Here is a 13,958-nt window from a genome sequence, read left to right on the forward strand (position 1 = left end):
TCAGCATCAGTCCTTTCAGTGAAAATTCAGGACTGATTTCCTTTAGGATGGACTGGTTGGATCTCCTTGCAGTCCAAGGGACTCTTAAGAGTCTTCTCCAACACCACAGTTCAATAGCATCAATTCTTCAGTGCTCAGCTTTCTTTATAGTTCAACTGTCACATCCATATACATGACTACTGGAAAAACCATCGCTTTGACTAGATGGGCCTTTGTTGGCAAAGTAATGTCTCTGTTTTTTAATATGCTGTCTAGGTTGGTCATAACTTTTCTTCCAAGGAGCAAACATCTTTTATTTCATGGCTGCAGTCAACATCTGCAGTGATTTTGGAGCCCAGAAAATAAATTCTGTCACTGTTTCCCCATCTATTTGCCATGAAGTGATGGGACCAGATGCCATGATCTTAGTTTTCTGAGTGTTGAGTTTTAAGCCAACTTTTTCACTCTCCTTTCACTTTCATCAAGAGACTTTTTAGTTCTTCTTGGCTTTCTGCCATAAGGGTGGTGTCATCTGCATATCTGAGGTTATTGATAGATATTTCTCCCGGCAATCTTGATTCCAGCTTGTGCTTCATCCAGCCCAGCGCTTCTCATGATGTACTCTGCATAGAAGTTAAATAAGCAGGGTAACAATATACAGCCTTGACATACTCCTTTCCCTATTTTGAACCAGTCTGTTGTTCCATGTCCAGTTCTAACTGTTGCTTCCTGACCTGCATACAGATTTCTCAAGTCAGGTGGTCTGGTATTCCCATCTCTTGAAGAGCTTTCCACAGTTTGTGGTGATCCACATAGTCAAAGCCTTTGGCATAGTCAATAAAGCAGAAGTAAATGTTTTTCTGGAACTCTCTTGCTTTTTTGATGGTCCACTGGATGTTGGCAATTTGATCTGTGGTTCCTCTGCCTTTTCTAAATCCATCTTGAACATCTGGAAGTTCATGGTTCACATATTGATGCCTGGCTTGGAGAATTTTGAGCATTACTTAAATAGCATGTGAGGTGAGTGCAATTGTGTGGTAGCTTGAGCATTCTTTGGCATTGCCTTTCTTTGGGATTGGGATGAAAACTGACCTTTGCCAGTCCTGTGGCCCCTGCTGAGTTTTCCAAATTTGCTGGCATATTGAGTGTAGCACTTTTCGCAGCATCATCTTTTAGGATTTGAAATAGCTCAACTGGAATTCCTTCACCTCCACTAGCTTTGTTTGTAGGGATGTTTCCTAAGGCCCAATTGACTTCGCATTCCTGAATGTCTGGCTCTAGGTGAATGATCACACCATTGTAATTATCTGGGTCGTGAAGATCTTTTTTGTATAATTCTTCTGTGTATTCTTGCCACATCTTCTTAATATCTTCTGCTTCTGTTAGGTCCATACCATTTCTGTCCTTTCTTGAGCCCATCTTTGCATGAAATGTTCCCTTGGTATCTCTAATTTTCTTGAAGAAATCTCTAGTCTTTCCCATTCTATTGTTTTCCTCTATTTCTTTGCACTGATCACAGAGGAAGGCTTTCTTATCTCTCCTTGCTATTCTTTGGAACTCTGCATTCAGATGCTTATATCTTTCCTTTTCTCCTTTGTTTTCACTTCTCTTCTTTTCACAGCTATTTTTAAGGCCTTCTTAGACAACCATTTCGCCTTTTTGCATTTCTTTTTCTTCTGGATGGTCTTGATCCCTGCCTCCTGTACAATGTCACGGACCTCTGTCCATAGTTCTTCAGGCACTGTGTCAGATCTAACCCCTTGTACCTATTTCTCACTTTCCCTGTATAATCCTAAGGGATTTAGTAGAATTGTCAAAATGATGACTTTTTTATCATAAATCAAATTTCTATTTGTGCATGGAACTGTTCCTGATGGGTCTCTTCTGTCCTATGCTTTGTACCCTTATCTATTTACCTCAAAGATATGTAGTCTTGATATCTAGTAGAACACATCTTTGTATATTTTTATTCTTCAAAATTATTGTATATTTTTGACTTGTTGATATTGATGGGAATTCTGTAATTAACATGTGAAGTTATATAGAAAACCAAACCCAAACAAAAATATACTGAGTTTTGATCAGAGTTAATTGGTAGATTAGTTGGGGAGATCTGATAAAACTATGAAAATTCCTGCCCAGGAATATGACGTATCTTTCTATTTAGTTAGATATTTTTATATTAATCAATAAAGACATTATTTTCTGTGTAATACTTTTGCACATTATGTTAAATTAGCTCCTAACACTGTATCATTTCCTTTACTATATATATGAAGAATCATGTATTATTTAAGAACACAAAAAATGATTTGAGTAATTATAGAGATTTGGCTTTTTGATGGAACTATATAACATCATAAATACATATAATGCAATTTTAATAAATTTCAATTAGGTTATTGAATATTTTTCAATTTAACATTAATATTCATTATAATCCAGTTAGAAATACTGTCTGATTTTCTGTTTTTAAACCTTTTCCAAAGGTTTATTCATTGATTCAGAAATGATTTACAGGGATGTTATTTAATTTTCAAATGTTTGGGGGTTTTCCAGGGATTTTTCTGTTTATTATTGATTTCTAATTTTATTCTGTTTTCATCAGAGAACATAGTTTGTATGCCTTTAAAGATTTAAATTCACTGAAACTGGTCTCATGGCCCAGTACATTTTGAATCATCATGACAGTTAGAATGTTAAGCCTGTGTTCTACAGTTGCTTGGTAGCAGTACTCTGTCATCAAATGAGGCCAAGTCTCATGGCGCATGCATTTTGCATCATCATGACAGTTGGAATGTTAAGCCTGTGTTCTCCAGTTGCTTGGTAGCAGTACTCTGTCAACAAATGAGGCCAAGTCTGTTGGCGGGCTAGTAAGTCTCCCACATCCTTACTTCTTTTCTCTTTATTTGGTCCATTAATTGCTGATAGAGGAGTGTTTGAACTCACCAGATATAATGGTGGGTTTGTTTATTCCTCCTTTTAGTTCTTATTTCATTTTCAAACTTTGTAATTAGGAGTATACCTGTTTAGGATTGTTTTACCTTCTTGATTGACTCCTTTATCGTAATGACATGTCCCTCTTTTTCTCTAAGACTATTCCTTACCTAGAGTCTTTAGTATTAATTAACCACTTAAGCTTTATGTCATTAGGGTTACATAGTATATATATTTCTGTTATTTTACTTATAAGCTGTGACTTTATAATTGAAGTGAGTATCCTGTAGACAAGAGAGTTTGGTCTTACTCTTGTCCCCAGTTTTGACACTCCTAGGCTTTGTATTGGTGCCTTTTTCCAGGGATTTATCTGTTTATTATTGATTTCTAATTTAATTCTGTTTTCATCAGAGAACATAGTTTGTATGCCTTTAAAGATTTAAATTCACTGAAACTGGTCTCATGGCCCAGTACATTTTGAATCATCATGACAGTTAGAATGTTAAGCCTGTGTTCTACAGTTGCTTGGTCACAGTACTCTGTCATCAAATGAGGCCAAGTCTCATGGCGCATGCATTTTGCATCATCATGACAGTTGGAATGTTAAGCCTGTGTTCTACAGTTGCTTGGTAGCAGTACTCTGTCATCAAATGAGGCCAAGTCTCATGGCGCATGCATTTTGCATCATCATGACAGTTGGAATGTTAAGCCTGTGTTCTCCAGTTGCTTGGTAGCAGTACTCTGTCAACAAATGAGGCCAAGTCTGTTGGCGGGCTAGTAAGTCTCCCACATCCTTACTTCTTTTCTCTTTATTTGGTCCATTAATTGCTGATAGAGGAGTGTTTGAACTCACCAGATGTAATGGTGGGTTTGTTTATTCCTCCTTTAGTTCTTATTTCATTTTCAAACTTTGTAATTAGGAGTATACCTGTTTAGGATTGTTTTACCTTCTTGACTGACTCCTTTATCGTAATGACATGTCCCTCTTTTTCTCTAAGACTATTCCTTACCTAGAGTCTTTAGTATTAATTAACCACTTAAGCTTTATGTCATTAGGGTTACATAGTATATATATTTCTGTTATTTTACTTATAAGCTGTGACTTTATAATTGAAGTGAGTATCCTGTAGACAAGAGAGTTTGGTCTTACTCTTGTCCCCAGTTTTGACACTCCTAGGCTTTGTATTGGTGCCTTTTTCCAGGGATTTATCTGTTTATTATTGATTTCTAATTTAATTCTGTTTTCATCAGAGAACATAGTTTGTATGCCTTTAAAGATTTAAATTCACTGAAACTGGTCTCATGGCCCAGTACATTTTGAATCATCATGACAGTTAGAATGTTAAGCCTGTGTTCTACAGTTGCTTGGTCACAGTACTCTGTCATCAAATGAGGCCAAGTCTCATGGCGCATGCATTTTGCATCATCATGGCAGTTGGAATGTTAAGCCTGTGTTCTACAGTTGCTTGGTAGCAGTACTCTGTCATCAAATGAGGCCAAGTCTCATAGGCGCATGCATTTTGCATCATCATGACAGTTGGAATGTTAAGCCTGTGTTCTCCAGTTGCTTGGTAGCAGTACTCTGTCAACAAATGAGGCCAAGTCTGTTGGCGGGCTAGTAAGTCTCCCACATCCTTACTTCTTTTTCTCTTTATTTGGTCCATTAATTGCTGATAGAGGAGTGTTTGAACTCACCAGATGTAATGGTGGGTTTGTTTATTCCTCCTTTTAGTTCTTATTTCATTTTCAAACTTTGTAATTAGGAGTATACCTGTTTAGGATTGTTTTACCTTCTTGACTGACTCCTTTATCGTAATGACATGTCCCTCTTTTTCTCTAAGACTATTCCTTACCTAGAGTCTTTAGTATTAATTAACCACTTAAGCTTTATGTCATTAGGGTTACATAGTATATATATTTCTGTTATTTTACTTATAAGCTGTGACTTTATAATTGAAGTGAGTATCCTGTAGACAAGAGAGTTTGGTCTTACTCTTGTCCCCAGTTTTGACACTCCTAGGCTTTGTATTGGTGCCTTTTTCCAGGATTTATCTGTTTATTATTGATTTCTAATTTAATTCTGTTTTCATCAGAGAACATAGTTTGTATGCCTTTAAAGATTTAAATTCACTGAAACTGGTCTCATGGCCCAGTACATTTTGAATCATCATGACAGTTAGAATGTTAAGCCTGTGTTCTACAGTTGCTTGGTCACAGTACTCTGTCATCAAATGAGGCCAAGTCTCATGGCGCATGCATTTTGCATCATCATGGCAGTTGGAATGTTAAGCCTGTGTTCTACAGTTGCTTGGTAGCAGTACTCTGTCATCAAATGAGGCCAAGTCTCATGGCGCATGCATTTTGCATCATCATGACAGTTGGAATGTTAAGCCTGTGTTCTCCAGTTGCTTGGTAGCAGTACTCTGTCAACAAATGAGGCCAAGTCTGTTGGCGGGCTAGTAAGTCTCCCACATCCTTACTTCTTTTCTCTTTATTTGGTCCATTAATTGCTGATAGAGGAGTGTTTGAACTCACCAGATGTAATGGTGGGTTTGTTTATTCCTCCTTTTTAGTTCTTATTTCATTTTCAAACTTTGTAATTAGGAGTATACCTGTTTAGGATTGTTTTACCTTCTTGACTGACTCCTTTATCGTAATGACATGTCCCTCTTTTTCTCTAAGACTATTCCTTACCTAGAGTCTTTAGTATTAATTAACCACTTAAGCTTTATGTCATTAGGGTTACATAGTATATATATTTCTGTTATTTTACTTATAAGCTGTGACTTTATAATTGAAGTGAGTATCCTGTAGACAAGAGAGTTTGGTCTTACTCTTGTCCCCAGTTTTGACACTCTAGGCTTTGTATTGGTGCCTTTTTCAGGGATTTATCTGTTTATTATTGATTTCTAATTTAATTCTGTTTTCATCAGAGAACATAGTTTGTATGCCTTTAAAGATTTAAATTCACTGAAACTGGTCTCATGGCCCAGTACATTTTGAATCATCATGACAGTTAGAATGTTAAGCCTGTGTTCTACAGTTGCTTGGTCACAGTACTCTGTCATCAAATGAGGCCAAGTCTCATGGCGCATGCATTTTGCATCATCATGACAGTTGGAATGTTAAGCCTGTGTTCTACAGTTGCTTGGTAGCAGTACTCTGTCATCAAATGAGGCCAAGTCTCATGGCGCATGCATTTTGCATCATCATGACAGTTGGAATGTTAAGCCTGTGTTCTCCAGTTGCTTGGTAGCAGTACTCTGTCAACAAATGAGGCCAAGTCTGTTGGCGGGCTAGTAAGTCTCCCACATCCTTACTTCTTTTCTCTTTATTTGGTCCATTAATTGCTGATAGAGGAGTGTTTGAACTCACCAGATGTAATGGTGGGTTTGTTTATTCCTCCTTTTAGTTCTTATTTCATTTTCAAACTTTGTAATTAGGAGTATACCTGTTTAGGATTGTTTTACCTTCTTGACTGACTCCTTTATCGTAATGACATGTCCCTCTTTTTCTCTAAGACTATTCCTTACCTAGAGTCTTTAGTATTAATTAACCACTTAAGCTTTATGTCATTAGGGTTACATAGTATATATATTTCTGTTATTTTACTTATAAGCTGTGACTTTATAATTGAAGTGAGTATCCTGTAGACAAGAGAGTTTGGTCTTACTCTTGTCCCCAGTTTTGACACTCCTAGGCTTTGTATTGGTGCCTTTTTCCAGGGATTTATCTGTTTATTATTGATTTCTAATTTAATTCTGTTTTCATCAGAGAACATAGTTTGTATGCCTTTAAAGATTTAAATTCACTGAAACTGGTCTCATGGCCCAGTACATTTTGAATCATCATGACAGTTAGAATGTTAAGCCTGTGTTCTACAGTTGCTTGGTCACAGTACTCTGTCATCAAATGAGGCCAAGTCTCATGGCGCATGCATTTTGCATCATCATGGCAGTTGGAATGTTAAGCCTGTGTTCTACAGTTGCTTGGTAGCAGTACTCTGTCATCAAATGAGGCCAAGTCTCATGGGCGCATGCATTTTGCATCATCATGACAGTTGGAATGTTAAGCCTGTGTTCTCCAGTTGCTTGGTAGCAGTACTCTGTCAACAAATGAGGCCAAGTCTGTTGGCGGGCTAGTAAGTCTCCCACATCCTTACTTCTTTTCTCTTTATTTGGTCCATTAATTGCTGATAGAGGAGTGTTTGAACTCACCAGATGTAATGGTGGGTTTGTTTATTCCTCCTTTTAGTTCTTATTTCATTTTCAAACTTTGTAATTAGGAGTATACCTGTTTAGGATTGTTTTACCTTCTTGACTGACTCCTTTATCGTGAATGACATGTCCCTCTTTTTCTCTAAGACTATTCCTTACCTAGAGTCTTTAGTATTAATTAACCACTTAAGCTTTATGTCATTAGGGTTACATAGTATATATATTTCTGTTATTTTACTTATAAGCTGTGACTTTATAATTGAAGTGAGTATCCTGTAGACAAGAGAGTTTGGTCTTACTCTTGTCCCCAGTTTTGACACTCCTAGGCTTTGTATTGGTGCCTTTTTCCAGGGATTTATCTGTTTATTATTGATTTCTAATTTAATTCTGTTTTCATCAGAGAACATAGTTTGTATGCCTTTAAAGATTTAAATTCACTGAAACTGGTCTCATGGCCCAGTACATTTTGAATCATCATGACAGTTAGAATGTTAAGCCTGTGTTCTACAGTTGCTTGGTCACAGTACTCTGTCATCAAATGAGGCCAAGTCTCATGGCGCATGCATTTGCATCATCATGGCAGTTGGAATGTTAAGCCTGTGTTCTACAGTTGCTTGGTAGCAGTACTCTGTCATCAAATGAGGCCAAGTCTCATGGCGCATGCATTTTGCATCATCATGACAGTTGGAATGTTAAGCCTGTGTTCTCCAGTTGCTTGGTAGCAGTACTCTGTCAACAAATGAGGCCAAGTCTGTTGGCGGGCTAGTAAGTCTCCCACATCCTTACTTCTTTTCTCTTTATTTGGTCCATTAATTGCTGATAGAGGAGTGTTTGAACTCACCAGATGTAATGGTGGGTTTGTTTATTCCTCCTTTTAGTTCTTATTTCATTTTCAAACTTTGTAATTAGGAGTATACCTGTTTAGGATTGTTTTACCTTCTTGACTGACTCCTTTATCGTAATGACATGTCCCTCTTTTTCTCTAAGACTATTCCTTACCTAGAGTCTTTAGTATTAATTAACCACTTAAGCTTTATGTCATTAGGGTTACATAGTATATGTATTTCTGTTATTGTACTTATAAGCTGTGACTTTATAAATGAAGTGAGTATCGTGTAGACAAGAGAGTTTGGTCTTACTCTTATCCCCAGTTTTGACACTCCTAGGCTTTGTACTGGTGCCTTTAGTCCACTGACAGTTAACATAATTATTAATACAGGAAGCTTAAGTCTACCATCTTTCCATATATTTTCTCTTTGTCCAATTTGTTCTTTGTTTTCTTTGCCTTCTTTTTCTGCTTCTGGATGAAATGAGTAATTAATATTCCATTTTATCTCTTTTCATTTATCATCTATATCTCATGTGTGCTTTATTTGTTTCTCTAGGCAGTTTATACTATACATCTTTAATTTATTACTGTTTAATGTGAATTAATATTGTGCCACTTCATGTATAATGTATGAACCTCATAACAGTCCTGTCTTTTGTATTATTATTGTAATAGATTTGATATCAATATGTATTACAAACCTTACAGTTCCTTGCTTTTATTTCAGTTATCTTTTAAAGAAATTTAAGATGCAAATACTATATTTACTCATGTACATATTATTTCCAGTTATTTTCATTTCTTTATGTAGATATAACTTTCCATCTGGCATCCTTTTCCTTCTATTTGAAGTCCTTACTTTAACACTTTTGATAGTGCTAGTATGCTGGCCTTGAATTCTTCCATTTTTTGTTCATCTGGAGGTGTCTTTGTTTTGCCTTCAATTTCTTTGAAAGGTTCATTCTTAATGGATATAGAATTCTAAGTTGATTTGTTTGCCCCCAGAACTTTAAAGATGTTTCATTTTCTCTTGGCTTGGGTTATTCTGATGAGAAGTCAGACAGAGGACATTCTTCCCCATTCTGTATTAAATGTATCTTTTATTTCTGTTTGCTTTTAAGATTTTCTCTTTGCAATTGCTTTTCAGCAGTTTGTTTATGATGTGCCTTGGTAGCTTTTCATGGTGTTTAGTTCTTGGATTCATTGAGCTTCAAGAATATACGAATGTATGTTTTTCATCCAGTATGGGAACAATTGGCCATTATCCAAATATTACTTTTCCTCTCCCTTCTAGGAATCCAGTTACCTATATTTTAGATTGTTTGATGTTATCCCATCCGAAAGCTCTGTTCATTTTTTCAGTCTTTTCCTAGCACTCTGCTAGATGTGAGGGATGTAAGTTATGCTTCATCATCTCCCCAGCATCACAGGTTGGTGAACTAACCGGCTTGTTCTCAGTATCTGCCCAGGGTTTGACACCTGAGCTTTCTCTTATTTTCTTGAGAGCGTTTACAAGATGTTTGCTATATTTTAACAGTGCCTTCTTGTTTAATGCACATGTATTTGAATGTCATTGAATTCTATCTTGAGGTTTCAACCTTGAGATGATATGTGAGTGTAATTATACAATTCAAAGCAGAGACTTCTGGTGTTGTCAAGGTCATTCTTCTATGCTGAGGATATCAATGATATTCTGTGATATCAATGATAAGTGCAGGCTTTTGTCTATTGCAGCATGATATAGTGGCTAGGTACGAAGTTTTCAATCCACATCTATCTTTGTTTCACTGTCTTTGTTTCATGAAATCAGTGGAAGTTAAAGGAATCTAAGGGTACAGAATTAAACCAACAAGTACCTGACTTTGGGATTAAGTTGTGTAACTTCACAGTGTTTTTGCAACTTTTTCCAAATGCATTCATTTGTAGTATTATTGTGACAAACATTCATTGGGGATCACACAATAAAGCAAGTCTTTAGCATCTACAGATGCTTAATGAGATTCTCTTTAAAAGAAGTAGGCATTCCTCAAGGGAAATTGAGAATTTTGATTAATCTTATCGCTTTATGTGATTCATCATAGATTGATTTCTTAGTAAAATGTGGCTCCACTTTGATTTCAGGATTCTTTGTTTTTTCATTGAAAAATGGATGAAGATAACGGAAGAAAAAGGAAGCGGTATGAATTCCTAATTGACTGATATTTTCCTCAAAGACCTCTCCCCTGTCCTTCCTTCCTTTTTCACACCTTGCAAAATTCTCCTTCCTCTGGGAAACTTGACAAACTCAGAGAAATTTGACCTGTCTCGTGGGTACTTCGTATCCCTCACCTAATTGTATTATAATACTTTGTAGGCTTCCTATGGGCTTCCCAGGTGGTACTGGTGGTAAAGAACCTGCCTGCTAATGCAGGAGACTAAGAAACTCAGGTTCGATCCCTGGGTTGGGAAGATCCCCTGGAGGAGGAAACGACAACGCACTCCAGTATTCTTGCCTGGAGAATCCCATGGACAGAGGAGCCTGACAGGTTACAGTCCACAGGGCTGCAAAGAGTCAGACACAACTGAAGCAACTTAGCATGCATGTACCCTTATGAATAACCTTCTTTATCTTTTATCAATTAGGTACAGAGATTTATCTGAAGATGAGAAAAAGACGCACATCAATTCTGTCCTCAGTGGACTGCGTTATTTTCTTCAGAAGATAAGTTCTCCTGCGAAGAAAAGCAAAATGGAAAAATCACAGGGTATTTCTGCTTTTTCACAAAAGACAGGTTTCAGCTGAGCTTAGCTATATTGAAAATTAGCTATGGGTGGGACAACTGGAACTCTCCCTTTACCTCAAACATCATTGTGTGGGATTAATGACGAGATGGGGCTTCCCTGGTGACTCAGTGGTAAAGAATCTGCCTGCTAATGCTGGAGGTGTGGGTTCAACCCTGGGTTGGGAAGATCCCCTGGAGGAGGAAATGGTAACCCACTCCAGTATTTTTGCCTGGGAAATCCCATGGACAGAGGAGCTTGGCAGGCTATAGTGCGTGGGGTCACAAAGAGTTGGACACGACTGAGTGACTAAATAGTAACAGCAGCAGCAATGATGAGAAGATCTCCTGAAGCAACTTCTATTATGTGGATATTTAGTTTCTCTCCATTTATAATTTTCTTATGTTCGATGCTAAAAGCATTATTGAGGTTCATGCAAAAGTGGAATAAGGAAATGAGAATTAGTGGAAGTATTCTGGGCAACAGTAGTGCAAATTTCTGTATCTTAGGCACTTGAAGGCATATGTAAATGTTGCTAAGGGAAACAGGGCCCCAAGGGTGTCAAATAGTACCTGTAATATTTAAGTATATTTAACTCAAAACATCTGAGCAGGTTACACTCACAAGCATGTAATCATGCTGTAGAAGATCTCTCTTACCTTAAAAATATTTTTTCTTGGCCCCATGATACCTTCAGCTGTTGCCCTATTTCTGTGTCCCCTTCACAACAAAACTTCTCGAAATGATTGTATTGACCCTGTGTTCACTTCCTCATGCCCCATCCTTTCTCAACCCACTTCACTGAGCCTGGAGCTCCCCACCACTCCAGGACAACTACTTCTGTCAGGAATAGCAGTGGCCTCCACATTGCTGGGAGAAGGCAATGGCAACCCACTCCAGTACTCTTGCCTGGAAAATCCCGTGGGTGGAGGAGCCTGGTAGGCTGCAGCCCATGGGGTTGCTAAGAGTCAGACATGACTGAGCGACTTCACTTTCACTTTTCACTTTCATGCATTGGAGAAGGAAATGGCAACCCGCTCCAGTATTCTTGCCTGGAGAATCCCAGGGACAGGGGAGCCTGGTGGGCTGCCGTCTATGGGGTCGCACAGAGTCGGACATGACTGAAGCGACTTAGCAGCAGCAGCCACATTGCTGAGGTCTTTGGTCCCTTAACTATCCTCATCTTTCATGATATTTCAAAAACATTGGACAGGTGACCACTCCCTCCTTCTTGAAGCATTTTTCTCTCAGCTTCCAGGATACCTGGGTAACTGAATTCTGGTTTCTCTCCTAACTCATTGGCCATTCCTCCTCTCTTTTTCCCATCCCCTTTGCCTTTTCAACTTTGAATCATGGATGTGCCCTAGGGCTCAGCCCTAGGACCTTTTGTTTTTTCTGTCTACAGTCATTCCCCACGTAATCTCATCCAGTCCCTTAATTTGAAGGGCTACTTGGATGTCAGTGCCTCCCATTTTTAAAATCTATCTGCAGCCCGAACCTCCTCCCTTACCTCCATACTTGAGAATCATACTCATTATTAAATCAGCAAGAGAGTTTCCTCTGTGACTTCTTTGCTTGGATGTCTAACAGGAAAGGTAACATCGCCATTCAGGATCTCTCGATTCCTCTCACACTCCCAGCCTTGATTTTCCCAGTTTCAGTAAAAGTACCACCATTCTTCTAGCAGCTCAAAATACACTCCAGCTGTCATTCTGTGTTCTCCACCAATCCATCAGCAAATCCTTTTAGCTTTGCTTCTAAAGTATATTTCAAATCCATTCACTCTGCCACTTCCATAGCCTTGGTGGACCAACCTAATCTAGGCCACCACCATCTATTCCATTTGAACACGCTTTCCAGCGAGGCTCCCTTGCTTCACTCTTGCTCCCTAGCTTGACCTATTTTTCATAAACAGCCATAGTGATCTTTAAAAAGTATATATCAAGGGACTTCCCTGGTGGTTCAGTGGTTGGGATCCAGTGCTCTCGATGCAGGGACCCCTGGTCGGGGAACTCGTTCATGTTTGCCTTAATGAAGTATAGAAAAATATGTTTTCTAATAAAAGTATTAGGGAAAAAAAAACATATGTCACTCTTCTGCTTGAAAGCACATGCTGTTCCAGTCAAAACAATGCTGGCTCCCTCATGTACACTACATAATCTGGTCCTGCCTGTCTCTCAGACTTCATTTCCCACTGCTCTATCCCTTGGTCACCCTACAGTAGTCCCTTTGACCTCCTGTTATTTAAATTGGCCAAAATCTTTCCTGTCTCCCTTTGTATTTACTGTTTCCTCTGCCTGAGATGCTTTCCCTGCTCCTGGATTTTCACATGGCTCTCTTTCTGCTGTTTTTTACTTTCTCAGCAAGGCTTTCCCTGTACACCCAGTTGAAATTATTGTACTTCAAGGTATATGCAACGACTGATTCCCTGGTCTATGTGTTGGTTATCTGTTTACCTTCCCCCCCGGTCTGTAAGATTCAAAAGAATGGTCACTTTATTTGTCTTGTTCATGCTCTATCATTAGCCTCTAAAACAGAGTAGGATATGTAGTAGGAGCCCAGTACATGGTAGTTAAATAAATGAATGAATGAGGTTCAGCTTAACAAGAATTGCCAAGTTCCTATTGTGAGTTAAGTACTATGCGGGACACTGGGGTTTTAGTGAAGAATTGTATATGGTGCCTACCCTAGAAACAAAACAAGGACAAGTTCATGGGTAATATTAATGTAGAAAAGCCCTTTATGGTTGTTTTATAAAATACATAGGTTTTATTTTCTGGAAATATATGGACTGTCTTTTGTCTTTTGTATTTCTTTGTAGGGAGTACAGGAGATGAAAGTCACTAGATGGACCTGAAAGTCAGTGGGGAAATGACCTCAGAAATCAGCCATGGGAGAGGGGCATAGTTTGTTTTCTGAGTTGGAGAAATTGTGACCGGAATTCAGTTTCCAGGCTGGGACAGGGGTCAGGAACACTGATTGTGAGGTGGTTGTGCAACCGGCATGGTTTATATTTCGTATTATTCCTCCTTCCCACATAGTTACACACCCTCTTCTCATCCCCTTTTAAGTGAGGGTTCAGGAGCTCTTCTGCTCATGCCTGGGCCCCTTCTTATCTACTCATAGAAAAGGATCTGAGACTCCTTCCCACCAAGAGAGCAAGTGCTGCTATTAGATTTGTCTTTGTCAAGGAATGTAACATTTTGAATAGGCATTACAGTTTTATGGGTCTCCTC

The 13,958-nt window shown here is 38.4% G+C and overlaps 1 protein-coding gene across 5 annotated transcripts in view; it reads left to right on the forward strand.

The window, feature by feature from the left end:
* Positions 1 to 13,958, forward strand: part of PASD1 (PAS domain containing repressor 1) — a 107,681-nt gene that overhangs the window by 41,709 nt on the left and 52,014 nt on the right. For 4 of the 5 annotated variants that reach the window (XM_070365563.1, XM_070365565.1, XM_070365567.1 and 1 more), the window contains exons 1-3: positions 7,868 to 7,898; positions 10,084 to 10,139; positions 10,585 to 10,706. In XM_070365563.1, the coding sequence (XP_070221664.1) occupies positions 10,108 to 10,139; positions 10,585 to 10,706 (154 nt within the window). In that variant the 5' untranslated portion in view covers positions 7,868 to 7,898; positions 10,084 to 10,107. Of the gene's footprint in view, positions 1 to 7,867; positions 7,899 to 10,083; positions 10,140 to 10,584; positions 10,707 to 13,958 lie in introns of those variants that run through there. The other variant, XM_070365564.1, reaches the window with a different exon arrangement.

This window comes from Bos mutus, chromosome X (assembly GCF_027580195.1).
Source record: "Bos mutus isolate GX-2022 chromosome X, NWIPB_WYAK_1.1, whole genome shotgun sequence".
Taxonomy (NCBI): Eukaryota; Metazoa; Chordata; class Mammalia; order Artiodactyla; family Bovidae; genus Bos; species Bos mutus.